General features: G+C 33.4%; 1 protein-coding gene across 8 annotated transcripts in view; it reads right to left on the bottom strand.

Annotated features, from left to right (window-relative positions):
• The window catches only part of SUCO (SUN domain containing ossification factor), an 87,553-nt gene that overhangs the window by 51,471 nt on the left and 19,730 nt on the right, over positions 1–16,352 (bottom strand). For all 8 annotated transcript variants that reach the window (XM_065935714.1, XM_065935715.1, XM_065935716.1 and 5 more), the window contains exons 2-7: positions 14,115–14,223; positions 12,304–12,414; positions 9,738–9,898; positions 4,427–4,564; positions 4,043–4,196; positions 5–128 (exon numbers count right to left, since the gene is read on the bottom strand). In XM_065935714.1, the coding sequence (XP_065791786.1) occupies positions 5–128; positions 4,043–4,196; positions 4,427–4,564; positions 9,738–9,898; positions 12,304–12,414; positions 14,115–14,223 (797 nt within the window). The remainder of the gene's footprint in view (positions 1–4; positions 129–4,042; positions 4,197–4,426; positions 4,565–9,737; positions 9,899–12,303; positions 12,415–14,114; positions 14,224–16,352) is intronic.

The following is a 16,352-nucleotide window of genomic DNA, read 5'->3' as shown; positions in this document are numbered from 1 at the left end:
TTACTTTTTTCTTTTTCTACTTCCATAACTTTCTTCTTCCATTCATCAAATGTTGGTATATCTTCTGGATCTTTGGAATTTGTAACAGTTGTAGGGTCAATTTCTCCTGGCTTTGTATAATCAGAACTCTGAAAGAAATGTCAAAAATAAATAAGATTTCAGATTTCAAAGAATACAGAGAAAATAGAATAAATTATACTAGTAAATAGAAATGCTTCTGTCAAATTAAACTAGAAGCCCAATTTTATAATGAATGATGGTATTTTGGAAAAAACAAAAACATACAAAGGAAAGTTTTGGTTTAACTTAAAAGCTGAGTTTCTCTTTGAAGAATTAAAACCTTCTACCTAAAAAAAAAAAAAAATACAAACAAAAAAAAAACCTTCTACCTGAGTACCATAGGATGAATCCCTCCATATGTTAGCAATATTAGCATGGGTTGTAAAAAACTCTATATAATTTCATAAGCCAACAATTACCCATACAAAAACTGTACAGATACTATAATTGCCATGCATCCATCTTAAAATCTACATTAAAATAATATATATATTAAAGCAAGCTAATTTTAGATATAGTACTGAGCAACTAAGCATGCATGTATGCATGCATACTGTTTCTACTAAACTCTTAATAAAGACCTACAGTATAGCACATAGAACACTGTAATAACCTATATGAGGAAAAAATATAAAGAAAAAGTTGATATACGTATATATACAACTGATTCACTTTTCTATACAAAAGAAAGTAACACAACGTGCTCAGTCACTTCAGTAGTGTCTGACTCTCATACAACACTATCAATCAGCTATTGTTGCTGTTGTTATTTAGTCACTAAATGGTATCCAACTCTTTGCAACCCCATGGACTGTATCTGCCAGGCTCCTCTGTCTATGGGATTTCCCAGGCAAGAATACTGGAATGGGTTGCCAGTTCCTTCTCCAAGGTATCTTCCAGACCTAGGGATTGAACACGCAGCTCCTGCTTAGGCAGGTGGGTTCTTTACCGCTGAGCCACCAGAGAAGATTTCAATAAAAAAATTAAAAATAAAAGTATCATTTATATAAAATTTTAAGGTGGCTGTAAAAACTTAGATGTGAAAAGCAAAGCTTTAAAGAAAGTATAGAAAAGATACCTTCAAGATTCAGGCTATACCAGGATTCAGCAAGATGAAGGAAATCATTTTTTAAAAGGCTGATACATCTGGCTAGCTTAAAATTTGAAAATTAAATATATCAAAAGACCATAAACCACACAGTTCAATAAGCCACAGATAGAAATATATGAAACACATTCAGACAACAACGGATTATTACTAACCATAAATAATGCCTACAAATCAATAATAGGGAAAAGTGGAAGAGGAACAGCAAATTGAGTAAACAGAAAATACAAAATGCTCACTCTCAGTAAAATTAAGGAATACAAATGAAAACTAAAGATAATAAATTATGCCAATCTGATGGAGGTTAAATGTGATAGCCTGTTGAGCCATGGGACATCTATGAGACTGCTAAAGTGAGTATGACATTTAGCAATATTAAAGATACGCATACTCTATGACCCAATAATTTAATTCCTACATATAAATATCAATGAAAACATACATATGTGCCTAAGAAAATATGCATAAGGACACTTAATATAGCACTATTCATAATGTCAAAAAATTAGAAATAACCTAAATATCTATGAATTGAAGAACAGGTAAATTGTGGTAGAATCAAATGTAACAGTGAAAACAAAGAATAAACAAAACTCAAAAATAATGTTGAGTAAAATGATATTTAAGAATGATATCAAAAAAAAAAAAAGATACCATTTTATGTTTCAAAATATGCCAAGTAATAGTATGTATTGTCTATAGCAATGAATATTTGAAAAAAAGTTTAAAAACATGTTCTAAAATGTAAAAAAAAACAAAAGCAAATTCAAGATAGTGGTTACATTTGAAGCAGAGAGAAAAAATGTAACTGGAGAGGGCATACATTCAATCTGTCATTTTAACCTTAATTGGAAGAATGTATGCAAGGATATTGATTCCATTTTAACATTATTTCTGTCTTCCTAATACAATACATAATGCATTTATTAATAATGCCTTGAGAAGTATACAAAATCTATTTAGACTGTAAATCTTGGAGATGGAAATGGCAACCCACTCCAGTTTTCTTGCCTGGAGAATTCCATGGACAGGAGAGCTCTGTCCTGGTGGGCTCCAGTCCATGGGGTCGCAAAGAGTCAGACACAAATGAGAGATTAACACTCACTCACTCACTTCAGTTAATGGCACAAATCTCATATTAGGGTGCATTTTTGAGTACTAATGCTAATTTGTATATTAGTAGACTACATCAACACAAATTTCTATAAACTCTCTTTAGGAAGACAAGCTAGCAAATTGGTCCCTCTACAACCTCCATGTGGGGAGTGTTTTGCAGAACACATAAACTTATAAAAGTATGTAGCTATTTAATAAATAATACACAGAAAATAAAACTAAAAAACCAGCATTATACTAATTTAAAAATTAAATAGTAAAAATTTAGTTTAAGTGAGAAAATAAACAAATATTTATAAAAATTAATCTAGCTGAGATGCTTGAAAGTAAAGCCCAAATACTAAAAGAAATACAATAAAAAGTAAGAATACACACACACTCTTTGAGGGCCAGACAGAGCAATCACTCTCACCTCTTAGCAACAAATAAAAAAACTAAACAACACAATAAAATTACTTTGCAAAGCATTATAACAAGCAAAGGAATGGAATTCTTTTACTTAATTATCTCCTAAAGTATTTAATACTTCAGAAAAACTGTCAGAGAATAAACATATCATAAAGTGTCCAATACTTCTATACACTATCCAGTTCAGAATAGTTCTGCCCAGTTAAGTCTGTGTGAGTGGGAGAGCTTATCCCTATTATCTCAAGGATCTGCAAGACACTGCTGTGAATGGTCAAGGCAAACAAGCAAACCTTGGACAAAACTAGCTGCCATGCTTGAATTCTACATTTGGTACTTAAATAGCTTAAAGAAGACATTTTTATAATGTTTGTCTAAATATTATTTATGCCTGCTGTATTTAACAACTGAACTGTAACACACACTTGACTTTGTTTCACTGGGAAACTGTTCCTACAAGATCTCGGACTATGAAATGTTGACCTCCTACATTTATAAGAAGCATTATAGACAGCTAGCCCAATGATGGTCAGGTCTCCAGAATGAAGTTTAGTTAGTGATGAATGCAGAATCACATAAAATATGTAAAAGAAAAGGTAGAGAACAGAAAAGTTAAATGAGAAACAAACAAATACGTGGCACTCAGTACTTTGAACTCCAATTCCATGTTTTGTTTTTGTTAAGTTCATAGAGTGGCCTTTCTCTCTTTTATTTAGTTATTTCTTAGATGAAGGGAATACACTTCTCTGCCAACATTCTTTCAGGAAATTCTGTACTGGCCTGTGTACTGGCCTCTACATGAAGTCAAAGTAAAAGTCAAAAGGAGAAAAGAAAATAAAACTATTATACAGGGATGAGCCTTGCCTTTAAGGATCATATTCATTAAAATAAGCTGGTCTAGGTGTATTTTGCACACAAATAACACAGGCTAAAATGTCCCTTTAAAATAATTCTAGTTGGAGAACCTAAATTTAACCCTGTATTACTGAGTTATAATCTGAAGATAACTTAAAACAATCATAACTTCTACAAAGTTCTCTTTAAAAATTGCTTTAAAAAGGGCTTTATGCTTCTGGTACCAAACAGTCTATGGTGGCAGAAAACCATTTATAATTAAATATAACCAAAGAGAGTTCATATTTGGGACAACTTTATGTACGAACATTACACTGGCAATAGTTTCATGAAGTAACCACTTGCTCTCTGGGAGCACACTTCACCTCAGTTCCACATTCATCACTAACTATTGATCCCCTAACTTTATGGCAAATATGATTAACAAATTACAAGAATAGTTAAAAACGAAAATGCACTGTGTAACAAAGTAGGAGATAGTGCATGTTATTTACCTACCTCATTTTTTAAATTATCTGAAGAAGCATTCAATGCAGATTTTGGATCACTATCACCCTGATCACTTGATGAAACTTTTGATTCAAATTCTGATTTTGTTATCTTTCCTTTGCCATGCGAAGATGACACATTTTCTATATGTTGGCCGACGAGGCTATTTGAAATCAAAAGGCATATTAAATCAATAAATTTCAGCTGAATAACAAGTATACACAAATCCGACTATAAAAAGTATACATGAATACAAAGTAAACCAAGAAAGGAGCACAAAGAAGTTTTCTCTCAATCATAAAGCTGAATTAAGTATGCACCAAAGTCTACTCAAATGTGACACTGCCATTTATTATAGAATCATATAAAGCGCAAACAACAGCTCACACTCACCTTTCAGGTGGACTGACAAAGGAAGGCTGGTCAACTGGAGCATTTGCATCAAGGGCCTCACCAACATCACAATCTGTTTCAGACTGCTCAGTTTCCCCTGGCTTGGCTATAGGGATAGTACCAGAGTCTTCTATTTTACTAAAATAGAAACAAAAAAGACAATCTGACAATTTAATGAACATAATGCAGTGTAAGTTAAAAGTGATATTAATGATTTCCAAAACAAATCCAAACCAGGAAAAAATGCTTTATAGTTCTACAGAGGGTTTTCAAGAACTCACATATTGTAAGTTGTATAAAGATTTAAAACATGTGAACTGTGGACCATTGATCTGCTGGTGCCCTTGCCTGGCCTCTGAATAGTTAATTACCAAAATTTAAAACAAAATATTATAGGTTAATATTTGATTTTGTCACTTTGCTTCACTAAAGTTCTTGAAGTAATTTTATAATTTCATTTAAAATATATATACCTTAGTATTTTTCCCTACCTTTCTTTTCACTAGATAATCATGTTCAATATAATGAGAAAATAAGATGTACTGTTCAGATATACAGTATCTAGGCTTAAATACTAAGTGTTTAAATGCTAAGTTTTAAATACTAGGTATTTAAAAATTTTTTAAACTATCATTATTTCTAAGCATGTCTTCTGTTCCCTCATCCCTTACTAGGGCAAACTCCTAAATGATAACTGTACCATCTTTGTGTACAACTCTTTCAACCCAGTCCTTCATATTCTAGAAAAGAATGTGTATCTAAAAAGTGCCTGTGGCAGAAAAATAGCAGTGATGATAAAAATTATATTCACTCATGCATATATTCTTACTCTATGCCAGATACTGTCCTGTACGTTTTATATAAGCTAACTCATTTGACAAAGGATATGTTTAACATACTATTTTAAAAAGGGGGTTTTGTTTTTTGTAATGCTGCTGAAGCTAGAAGTACAAGAGACTTTCTAAATTAAGGAAACTTTCAACATCACTAATCATTAGGGAAAAGGAAAATCAAGACCACAAAGAAATATCTATCAGATGGCTATTATAAAAAAGTTTACAGGCTGAGTAATATTCCATAGTGTATATGTACCACAGCTTCCTTATCCATTCATCTGCTGATGGGCATCTAGGTTGCTTCCATGTCCTGGCTATTATAAACAGTCCTGCGATGAACACTGGGGTGCACGTGTCTCTTTCAGATCTGGTTTCCTCATTGTGTATGCCCAGGAGTGGGACTGCTGGGTCATACGGCAGTTCTATTTCCAGTTTTTTAAGGAATCTCCACACTGTTCTCCATAGTGGCTGTACTAGTTTGCATTCCCACCAACTGTGTAAGAGGGTTCCCTTTTCTCCACACCCTCTCCAGCATTTATTGCTTGTAGACTTTTGGATAGCAGTCATCCTGACTGGCGTGTAATGGTACCTCATTGAGGTTTTGATTTGCATTTCTCTGATAATGAGTAATGTTGAGCATATTTTCATGTGTTTGTTAGCTATCTGTATGTCTTCTTTGGAGAAATGTCTGTTTAGTCCTTTGGCCCATTTTTTGATTGGGTCATTTATTTTTCTGGAATTGAGCTGCAGGAGTTGCTTGTGTATTTTTGAGATTAATCCTCAGTCATTAAAAAGAATTCATTTGAATCAATTCTAATGAGATGAATGAAACTGGAGCCCATCATACAGAGTTAAGTAAGCCAGAAAGATAAAGACCAATACAGTATACTAACACATATATATGGAATTTAAAAAGATGGTAACGATAACCCTATGTGCAAAACAGAAAAAGAGACACAGATGTACACAACAGACTTTTGAACTCTGTGGGAGAAGGCGAGGGTGGAATGATCTGAGAGAATAGCATTGAAACAAGTATACTATCAAGGGTGAAACAGATCACCAGCCCAGGTTGCATGCATGAGACAAGTGCTCAGGGCTGGTGCACTGGGAAGACCCAGAGGGATGGGGTGGGGAGGGAAGTGGGAGGGGATCACCGACCCAGGGGATCGGGATGGGGAACACATGTAAATCCATGGCTGATTCATGTCAATGTATGGCAAAAATCACTACAATACTGTAAAGTAATTAGCCTCCAACTAATAAATATAAATGGAAAAAAAAAAAGTTTACAGGGGTTTCCCTGGTGGTACAGTGGTTAAGGTACACCTCCTAATGGAGGGACCTGGGTTCAATCCCTGACCCGGGAACTAATATTCCCTATGCTGTGGGGCACCTAAGCCTGTGCACTGCAGCTAGAGAATAATCCCCACTCATCCCAACTGAGAGAAAGCCCATGCACAGAAATGAAGATCCAGCACAGCCAAAACTAAATAAACTAAAAAAAAAAAAGTAGTAAGTAACAAATGTCAGCAAGGATGTGGAGAAAAGAGAACCCAAGCACACTACTGGAGAGAATGTAAGTAGGTGCATCCACTGTGGAAAACAGTATGGAGGTTTCTCAAAAAACTAAAACTATGACCCAGCAATTTCACTTGGAGTATGTACTCGAAAAAAAAAAGAACACTAATTTGAAAAGATACATGTACTCAATGTTCACAGAAGCATTATTTACAATTCCCAAATCACAGAAACAATCTAAGTGTTCACCAACAGATGAAAGGATAAAGAAGCTGTCATATACATATCCACACAGGCAATGGAATACTACCTAGCAAAAAGAAAAAAGAATGAAATCTTGCCATTTGCAGCAACATGGATGAACTTGGAGGGCATTATGCTAAAAGTGAAATAAGTCAGAGAAAGATACATACTGTATGAGATAGCTTATATGTGGAATTAAAAAATTCAACAAATTAGTGAATGTTAACCAAAAAAAGCAGACGCACAGATACAGAGACCAAACTAGTGGCTACCAATGGGGAGGGTTCAGTTCAGTTCAATCGTGTCCAACTCTTTGCAACCTCACATACTGCAGCACTCCAGGCTTCCCTATCCCTCATCAGTAACTCCCAGAGGCTACTCAAACTGATGTCCATGCCATCCAACCATCTCATCCTCTGTCATCCCTTGCTCCTCCTGCCTTCAATCTTTCCCAGCATAGGGGTCTTTCCAAGAGTTGGTTCTTTGCATCAGGTGGCCAAAGAATTGGAGTTGCAGCTTTAGCATCAGTCCTTCCAATGAATATTCAGGACTGATCTCCTTTAGGATAGACTGGTTGGATCTCCTTGCAGTTCAAGAGACTCTCAAGAGTCTTCTCCAACACCACAGTTCAAAAGCATCAATTCTTCAATGCTCAGTTTTCTTTATAGTCCAACTCTCACATCCATACATGACTACTGGAAAAACCATAGCTTTGACTAGACAGGCCTTTGTTGACAAAGCAATGTCTCTGCTTTTTAATATGCTGTCTAGATTTGTCATAGTTTTTCTCCCAAGGAGCAAGCATCTTTTAATTTCATGGCTGTAGTCACCGTCTGCACTGATTTTGGAGCCCAAAAAAATAAAGTCAGCCACTGTTTCCCCATCTATTTGCCATGAAGTGATGTGACCAGATGCCATGATCTTAGTTTTCTGAATGTTGAGCTTTAAGCCAACTTTTTCACTCTCCTCATTCACTTTCATTAAGAGGCTCTTTAGTTCTTCTTCACTTTCTGCCATAGGGTGGTGTCATCTGCATATCTGAGGTTATTGATATTTCTCCCTGCAATCTTGATTCCAGCTTGTGCTTCATCCAGTCCAGCATTTTGCATGATGCACTCTGCATATAAGTTAAATAAGCAGGGTGACAATATACAGCCTTGACATACTTCTTTCCCAATTTGGAACCAGTCTGTTATTCCTTGTCCAGTTCTAACTGTTGCTTCTTGACTTGCATACAGATTTCTCAGGAGGCAGGTCAGGTGTTCCCTGACCTGGTATTCCAGGTCTGGTATTCCCATCTCTTTCAGAACTTTCCACAGTTTGTTGTGATCCACACAGTCAAAGGCTTTGGCATAGTCAATAAAGCAGAAATAGATGTTTTTCTGGAACTCTCTTTTTTCGATGATCCAGCAGATGTTGGCAATTTTGATCTCTGGCTCCTCTGCCTTTTTTAAATCCAGCTTGAACATCTGGAAGTTCATGGTTCACATACTGTTGAAGTCTGGCTTGGAGAATTTTGAGCATTACTTTGCTAGCATGTGAGATGAGTGCAATTGTGCAGCAGTTTGTACATTCTTTGGCATTGCCTTTCTTTGGGATTGGAATGAAAACTGACCTTTTCCAGTCCTGTGGCCACTGCTGAGTTTTCCAGATTTGCTGGCATATTAAGTGCAGCACTTACACAGCATCATCTTTTAGGATTTGAAATAGCTCAACTGGAATTCATCACCTCCACTAGCTTTGTTTGTAGTGATGCTTCCTAAGGCCCACTTGACTTCACATTCCAGGACGTCTAGTTCTAGGTGAGTGATCACACCATTGTGATCATTTGGGTCATGAAGATCTTTTTTTGTATAGTTCTTCTGTGTATTCTTGCCACCTCTTCTTAATATCTTCTGCTTCTGTTAGGTCCATACCATTTCTGCCCTTTAATTGTGCTCATCTTTGCATGAAAAGTTCCCTTGGTATCTCTAATTTTCTTGAAGAGATGTCCAGTTTTTCCCATTGTATTGCCTTCCTCTAATTCTTGCATTGATCGCTAAGGAAGGCTTTCTTATCTCTCCTTGCTTTTCTTTGGAACTCTGCATTCAAATGGGTAGGTCTTTCCTTTTCTGCAGGAAGGAGCAATGCAGGGGTGGGGAGTGGGAGGCACGAGTACTGGCTATAAGACAGGTTCCAGTGCATAGTATAAACACTGCAAATATAGCCAATACTCTGTAATAACTGAAAATGGAAAGTAGCCTTTAAAAATGGTATAAAACATTTTTAAAAAGAGAGAAAAAGAAACCAAAATATTACAAATATATCTAAATATTCCAAATATTTATTATCAAGCTTGAAAAAGTTAGCTATGATACAAAGACATACAATGAATGGAATGACACAGTAATACTTAATGGAAATGAATACTCTGACATTGGAATTTTTGATAATTATAGGAAAGATTAGTCAGTTAAGTACCATGTTTCTTAAACAAGAATCTCACTTTACCTATATTATGCAGATAATTCATGCTGGGATATAATCAATTTCCCTGAGTTAGAAGAATAAATACTCATTATGCTATAAGATCATTACATTAAAAAATAAAAACACAAAACACATGCATTATTATATAGGTCTGCTATACAGCATAAAGGTCAAATTTAAGTATCAAAGAAATTTTTCTGTCATTATCTAATGATATTCTTTTTTTCTTTGTAATGACTTACTCAAGCTTTGAGACTGGAGTGATCTCTGAGGTAGATGAACTGGAAATATTTTCAGTATTTTCACTGTCCACAAGTATACTGGAAGAATCTTCATGAAGATCAACTGTAGGGAGTGTCTCAGTCACAGATGGACTTAACTTTTTTGACTCTGTATCCTGTTTCTAAAAAAGTCAGTTATATTTAATGTTGGGATTAACAAATTCTCTCTTTATTTGAAGTAGGATATTATAAAAAGTATGTCTCAAAAGTAACCATATAATGTTCACTAAAAAAGTACTTTTGTAAAAATCTCTTCTTCTAACATGACCACCCTAAGGAATATATTTCATATTACAATACAGGCTCTACAGATTTGTCATGGCATTTCATAAACCAGGACAAAACAGCTTGTCTTTCTTCTTTCCTATTTTGTATCAGGACCTACAAAATTTCTCTCTTACTATAATTACCTTAATGTATCCTACAGCAACACAGAAATCCTATGTAAATATATAAAACAGTATATATTAAATAGTATTACTATTTACTAGTATAAAATACTATATACTAGTATTTAATATATAATAGTATATATTAAAATAGTATAAAATAGTGTACCACATAGTTTTTTGTCCCTGAGCAGTTTAGAAGATAACGTATATCAACAAATAACAGTACAAGGCATCTGTAAGTAACATTACAAAGCAATACATGATTCTGGCTGCTCTTTTAAGGCCTGTATGCTCTGTTTCACTCTTCCAAAACATAATCTGAAACATACTTAATACCTACTTATGTTTGAAAACCTCTTATAAGTACTTCCCCACACCAACCAACTCCATATAGAATTAGCCATTCCCCTTCTTCTATGCCTCCACTGTTATCTGTATAGACTTTAATCACAGCATCTATAACACCTTAATTGCCCTTATTTATTTCTCTTCTTCAATTCCATTATAAATGTCTTGAGTAAGGACTATGTTTTCTTGATTTTCATGTTCTTAGAGCCTAGCACGTACTAGCACCTAGCACACAGTAGACAATACTTACTGAGTATCAAATGAGAGGTACACATGCTCAGTTCAACGAAAAGAGAATCTAAGGACTACTATGAACTAGAAAAACTAGGACTCTGAAGAAAAGCAGAAGCCAGTACAGCAGCAGAAAGAAAAGAGGCAGAGTCAGAAGAATATAAAATAAAGGTGATATAAAATAAAAATATAGAAGAATATAAATACAAAAGAATATAAAAAATATAAATATAAAAGAATAAAAATGTAAAAGAATATAAATATAAAAGAATATAAAATAAACAATGTGATATAAAATAAAAATTCTTATAAAATAAGAATATCAAATAAAATGTGATCATTTGAAGAATTTACACTGGAATGAAAAACTAGCAAAGGAATACAAATAGTTTTCATTTTATGATGGAGGTTTTAAGAAAAGAACCATTATCATCAAATATTGCATTATCAGTCAACATAAAAAATTAGTAAGATATTTTACACTCTCTTTTCTCTTTTATTAATACTAAGTCTCCAAAATCGATGTGAATCTTATACTTACAGCAAATCTCAACCAGGACTATCCACATTTCCAATGTACAAGAGCCACAGGGAGCTCTGTACAGTGGCTACTGTACTGAACAGCATAGGTCTCTAGAGATGCAGTAAACACTTCAATGTATTTGAACAAGAGGATACCATGATAAAAATTCAGGAAAATGAACAATGGCAAGACTGTTTTGGATACTCATAAAACTGAAGGGCTACAGAGATCACTTTTCCCTTACTCTTATGCACAAATTTTTTCCAAACATCCTCCAAAATTCATTAAAATGAAATGTGCTATATCTCCTTAGATAACGCAATTAAATCACAAAATAACTCTGGCTGTGTTTTATTTAAGAGCATTCCCCCTCCTTTTAAGCTGAAATTTATTTTTGTTAATATTTAAGATATTTAGTTTTTCCTTAGTCCTTCTTCCTTCCAGACCAAATATCCCCAGTTTCTTCAGTTATTCCTGATATTAAATGGTTTCCAGATGCAGCAGCATTTTGATTAAGTTACACTCTGGTCTAGTTTTAAATATTTCATAAAATCTGGTATATAGAATGAAAAATAATATTTAGGATACAATATGAGAGAAAATGGGAAAAAACATACTCAATCTATTAGTTAATGATTATTTATTAATATTCCACACTAAGTGATAAAATTTTGCTATCAAAATAATCTGTATTCTACATACAAATGCTTTAAGTCAGAAAAAATGTCCCCTGACATCTGAAAACCTGAGAGAAGATAAATTATACTGAGTCAAAATGGAACCTAAAAAGAAAGATTTACAACCAAACCTATACTACAAGGAAAACGGTCCCATTCACTATTATTACATCAGTAATTTTGAATTTTCTCAAAAACAGTACCTACCAGGTGACTAGTATTAAAGCTAGTTGCATGAGATCACAAAAAGAAAGGGAAAAAAAAATATACAATATGTTGACCAAATAAAGGTATTCTATGTTGTGAAGTGGTTTGAAAGGCCATATCATTAAAAAAAGCAAAGCAATAAACCTTACCTGTACATTCACAATGTAGTCATCTTTTAATTTGTTTTCTTCTGGAGGAACAGGTAAGCTTGAACCTACTTTTCCCGATAATTCAGCATTGACAGGTCCCCCTCTTTCATCCTGTGTTGCAACAAAGAAAAGGCCAACTGACAAAACTGTTTCACAAAATAGTCCTGAAGCAATATTAAGACTGTTTTTCTATACAACCAAAACACTTTATTGTGATTTTAATAATTTTGTTTCCATGCTTATTGTCTGCCTTCATGCATTACTCTCCTTACTGCTTCACTTCAAATGTATACTACATGTATACACTAGCGGTATAGTAATGAGCATAGCTGCCTTCCAAATATACACTACATTTGATTTCTTAATAAGCACTTTGGTCCTACCACCCAGCACTGTATGTTAGACACACAGTTAAGATCAGTACAAAAAAAAAAATCAGTACATATCTGGTAAACATATATGCTTACAGCTTTTTGTGTCATCTCTTTTGATACTGTTAAGTTAGAATTTCAGATATATTGTCTTTAAATGTATATTCTAGCATATAAGTTTCATAAAAGCAAAGTTCATATCCATCATATTCTAAGCCTGTAAAGAACATAATAGGTAACCAAATGTTTACTGAAAAAACGTCTATTTCCCCTTCCTTAACGCTTTGCTTAAATTCATTCTTAACAACATTTAAGTCTTATTTCTCATCAAAGAAGAGATTAGCTTTAAGTCTTACAGATTGTGCACTGAAGCATACAATTATACTTTTTTTGGAGAGGTATCCAGCAAGACTCTTCAAAATTTTAACTGCTCCATCCTTGAAACAGATCCTGTATAACTCAGATATTTAAATCCATTCTAAACATCATGCCAAAAAAAAGAAAACACCCAAGCATGTAATTAAAGTTTATGCATCCACACACACAAATGCAGACACAAACATACACGTATAAACACAGCTGAGAGCCTGTCAGTTAAAAAAATGCTTAAATAAATTTAACATACCCATATAATGAAATAAAAATGTAGCTATTCAGAATAATACAGTAACATACAAAGGTATCCACGAGATATTGCTGGGGAAGAGGGGAAGTTACCTGTGCAAAATTTATGGCATTTTACTAAAAATTAAAACATTACTTTGTGAGCTATGATGTATCTACACACAAAGAAAATGGTCTGAGTGTTTTAATAAGAAACAGCAAATTTTGGTTCCTTTAGGGATGGGAAGGGGATACAAAGATGAATATCTTACAGTATATATAAATTATTCCTCTAATTTAAAATAAGTACATTGATTTTCGGGAGGGATGAGGGGGAGCCAAATCTAGTTGAAGTCAATAATCACCTTTTACCATTTAAAATGATAAAATAATAAACTATTTAGAGACCATCAGATTTTCTGGACTCTGTCTATTCACTCTACCCAATTATATGAAACAAAGTACATAGCCATTAATTTCAGATTCTCCCTATAGTTCTCATTTCTAATAGTTTTTAATTTATAAGACTCAGGTTTCTTTAGAAACACTGTAAGTAGTTAAAGTATTAAAAAGAGAGTCCTAGTTTTCAGTTCTCTGAACAGGCACTATTTTTCTCCTTACTGTAGGACTACAATATTCCAAATACAAGCAATAAGAATAAATAAATATTTAGGTTAATTTCAGAATTACCTAAGTAACTCCTCAAAGTATAGCAAAGAAAGTTACAAATTTCCATCAATAATAATGTCATAGTATTTTGAAATATCTTTATTCCAAATGTTTTGAGAAGACAGAAAGCTAATACACAAACTACAACTTCATCTTTATTTAAGGTACCTTTTTCTGGGATTGTACATCTTCATTTTCTAGTGCACAACTGTCATCTTGAGAGTAATAAGATGAAGCTGAAGAACTCTCTTTACAACACACATGCCAACTGGGAAGCCTGTAAAACATCCACCGTCACGATGAAAAAAAACAATAATAATAAGGTTGTTAAATCAACATATTCCATACCGTGAACTAGAATTTGAGGCAATAGACAAACAGATGGTTCTTATCCTAATGCTCTTAACAATTTGACAATTTAATGATGAAGACAAATGCACATAAGACAAAGGTTTTTTGTTTAATACCCTAAGAAAAATATAAACAGTGTTACCAGCACTCCAAGTAAGGCATCATTAATCTCACAAAGGTAAAACAGGAAATACTTCACAATAATAAGAGTATCTGACAATTATCACAGAAGGAACAGAGAAAGTTGACAAACAGCTAACCTCCTCAAAAGCACCAGATGCCACTGATATTCTAAATTCTACCAAATATTTAAGAACAGATAATGCTAAAGCTACCTAAACCATTTCAAAGTACAGAAGTAAAGCTTCCAAATTATTTTATAGGGAACATAACAATGATATCAAAAATCAACAGAAACAGTACATATATATAAATACTATAGGTTAATAATATGTATGAAATCAGACACGAAATTTCTAAAGAAAATAAAAAAGAAAAACTCTCCATTAACATACCAAAGATTTAACACACCACTGTTATGGTCAAGTAGAGTTTAGCTCTGATATTCCAAAATGGTTTAAAATATATTTTATTTTACTATGCAAAAATATCAAGGAACAAAAACTCAAGACTATCATCACCAAAAAACATTTGATAAATTTATACAGCCATCAAGATTTTGAAAGTCACTAAAATAGTAATAAGTAGATATTTAACATAGGGAATACATAATACATGCATAACACATAAGCCTAAGAGTCACTATCATAATCAGTGAAGAAACCGAAATACCCCTATTTAGATCTGAAATAAGACAAGAATGTCCATTATCACTAGTATTACATAATACGAGGACAAAGGCAGTATAAAAACAGGAAAGGATACAGTAAAATTATCATTAATTGCAGATGAGTTTATATGGTTGGAAAACTAAAAAGTAACTGTTAAAAGAAGGCTTGGGTATAAAATAATATTCCTAGGTATAAAATTAAGAAAGAAATCAACAGATACTCTACTCAAATCATCACCACCAGTTTTAAGAGTTAACAGAAGAAAAGTCCCCATTTATAATAGAAACAATAAAATACCAAATATAAACTTAATGAGAAATGTTCTACACAAATACACATACGTGTTCTATGTTCTTAATAGTAAAAATATTTGAAATTGATATTAAGTTGAAAAAAAATCAATTTTACACAATTCAAGGTTATATGGAAGACTTGAAAACCACACACTGAAGTTGCAAAAAAGAAAGCTTTAAAAAAATTAGACAAACTGACTCTAAAGTTTATATAAACAGAATAGTCAAGAAGATTTTAATGTGGGGAAATTAGACATCTAAGAAACCACAATAATTACAATATAGTACTGAGATGAAAGAGCAAAAGGGAATTCCCAGGGTGACTGCAAAGAGAATTCCGTGGATGACAGCTGAACGTACACAGAGGGCAACCGAAACTAAACTGGAGGTCATCAGAAGCTCTGGAAGAGTCTTCTTTTGGAGGATGGAATTAACAGCACAACTTAGAGGAGTCTCTGAAAATCTCAAGAACAAATCTACATAACTAGCAGACAATTTGTAATTAAGGAGAAAAATAAGAAAACACAAATCAGGGGTCGGGGGGAGGGGAAGGGGTGAAAAAAAAAAAAGAAAACACAAATCAAATATTAGACCCATGAAAATGGAAAAGTAGAACAGAAAAAGGAAAAGTAACATGTTTTACTACATGGCTCAGCTGTATCATTTATAGTCATGAATACTGATCTAATCCAAATTATGACTGAACTACATTACCAAGAGAATCTGATCATTTGCAGTAACATACCTAAAACTGACTTAAAACAATTATTTTAGAGACAAAGAAGTAAACAAAATTCATCAGCTAAAACATCAAAGTGGTTTCCTTGAAAAGGAAAAATGAGGAAAGAGGGATGAAGGACTGACTTCTTTGCAAAAGCAATTGAACAAAAATCCTTGTAGAGCTGACTTTTTGTTATGAAAACATCATTTTGATAAAAATTAAAATCCAATAAAAGAGCAAAGTACATAAT

Source organism: Muntiacus reevesi, chromosome 5, assembly GCF_963930625.1.
Source record: "Muntiacus reevesi chromosome 5, mMunRee1.1, whole genome shotgun sequence".
Lineage (NCBI taxonomy): Eukaryota > Metazoa > Chordata > Mammalia > Artiodactyla > Cervidae > Muntiacus > Muntiacus reevesi.
This window is presented reverse-complemented; position numbering and strand designations above follow the sequence as displayed.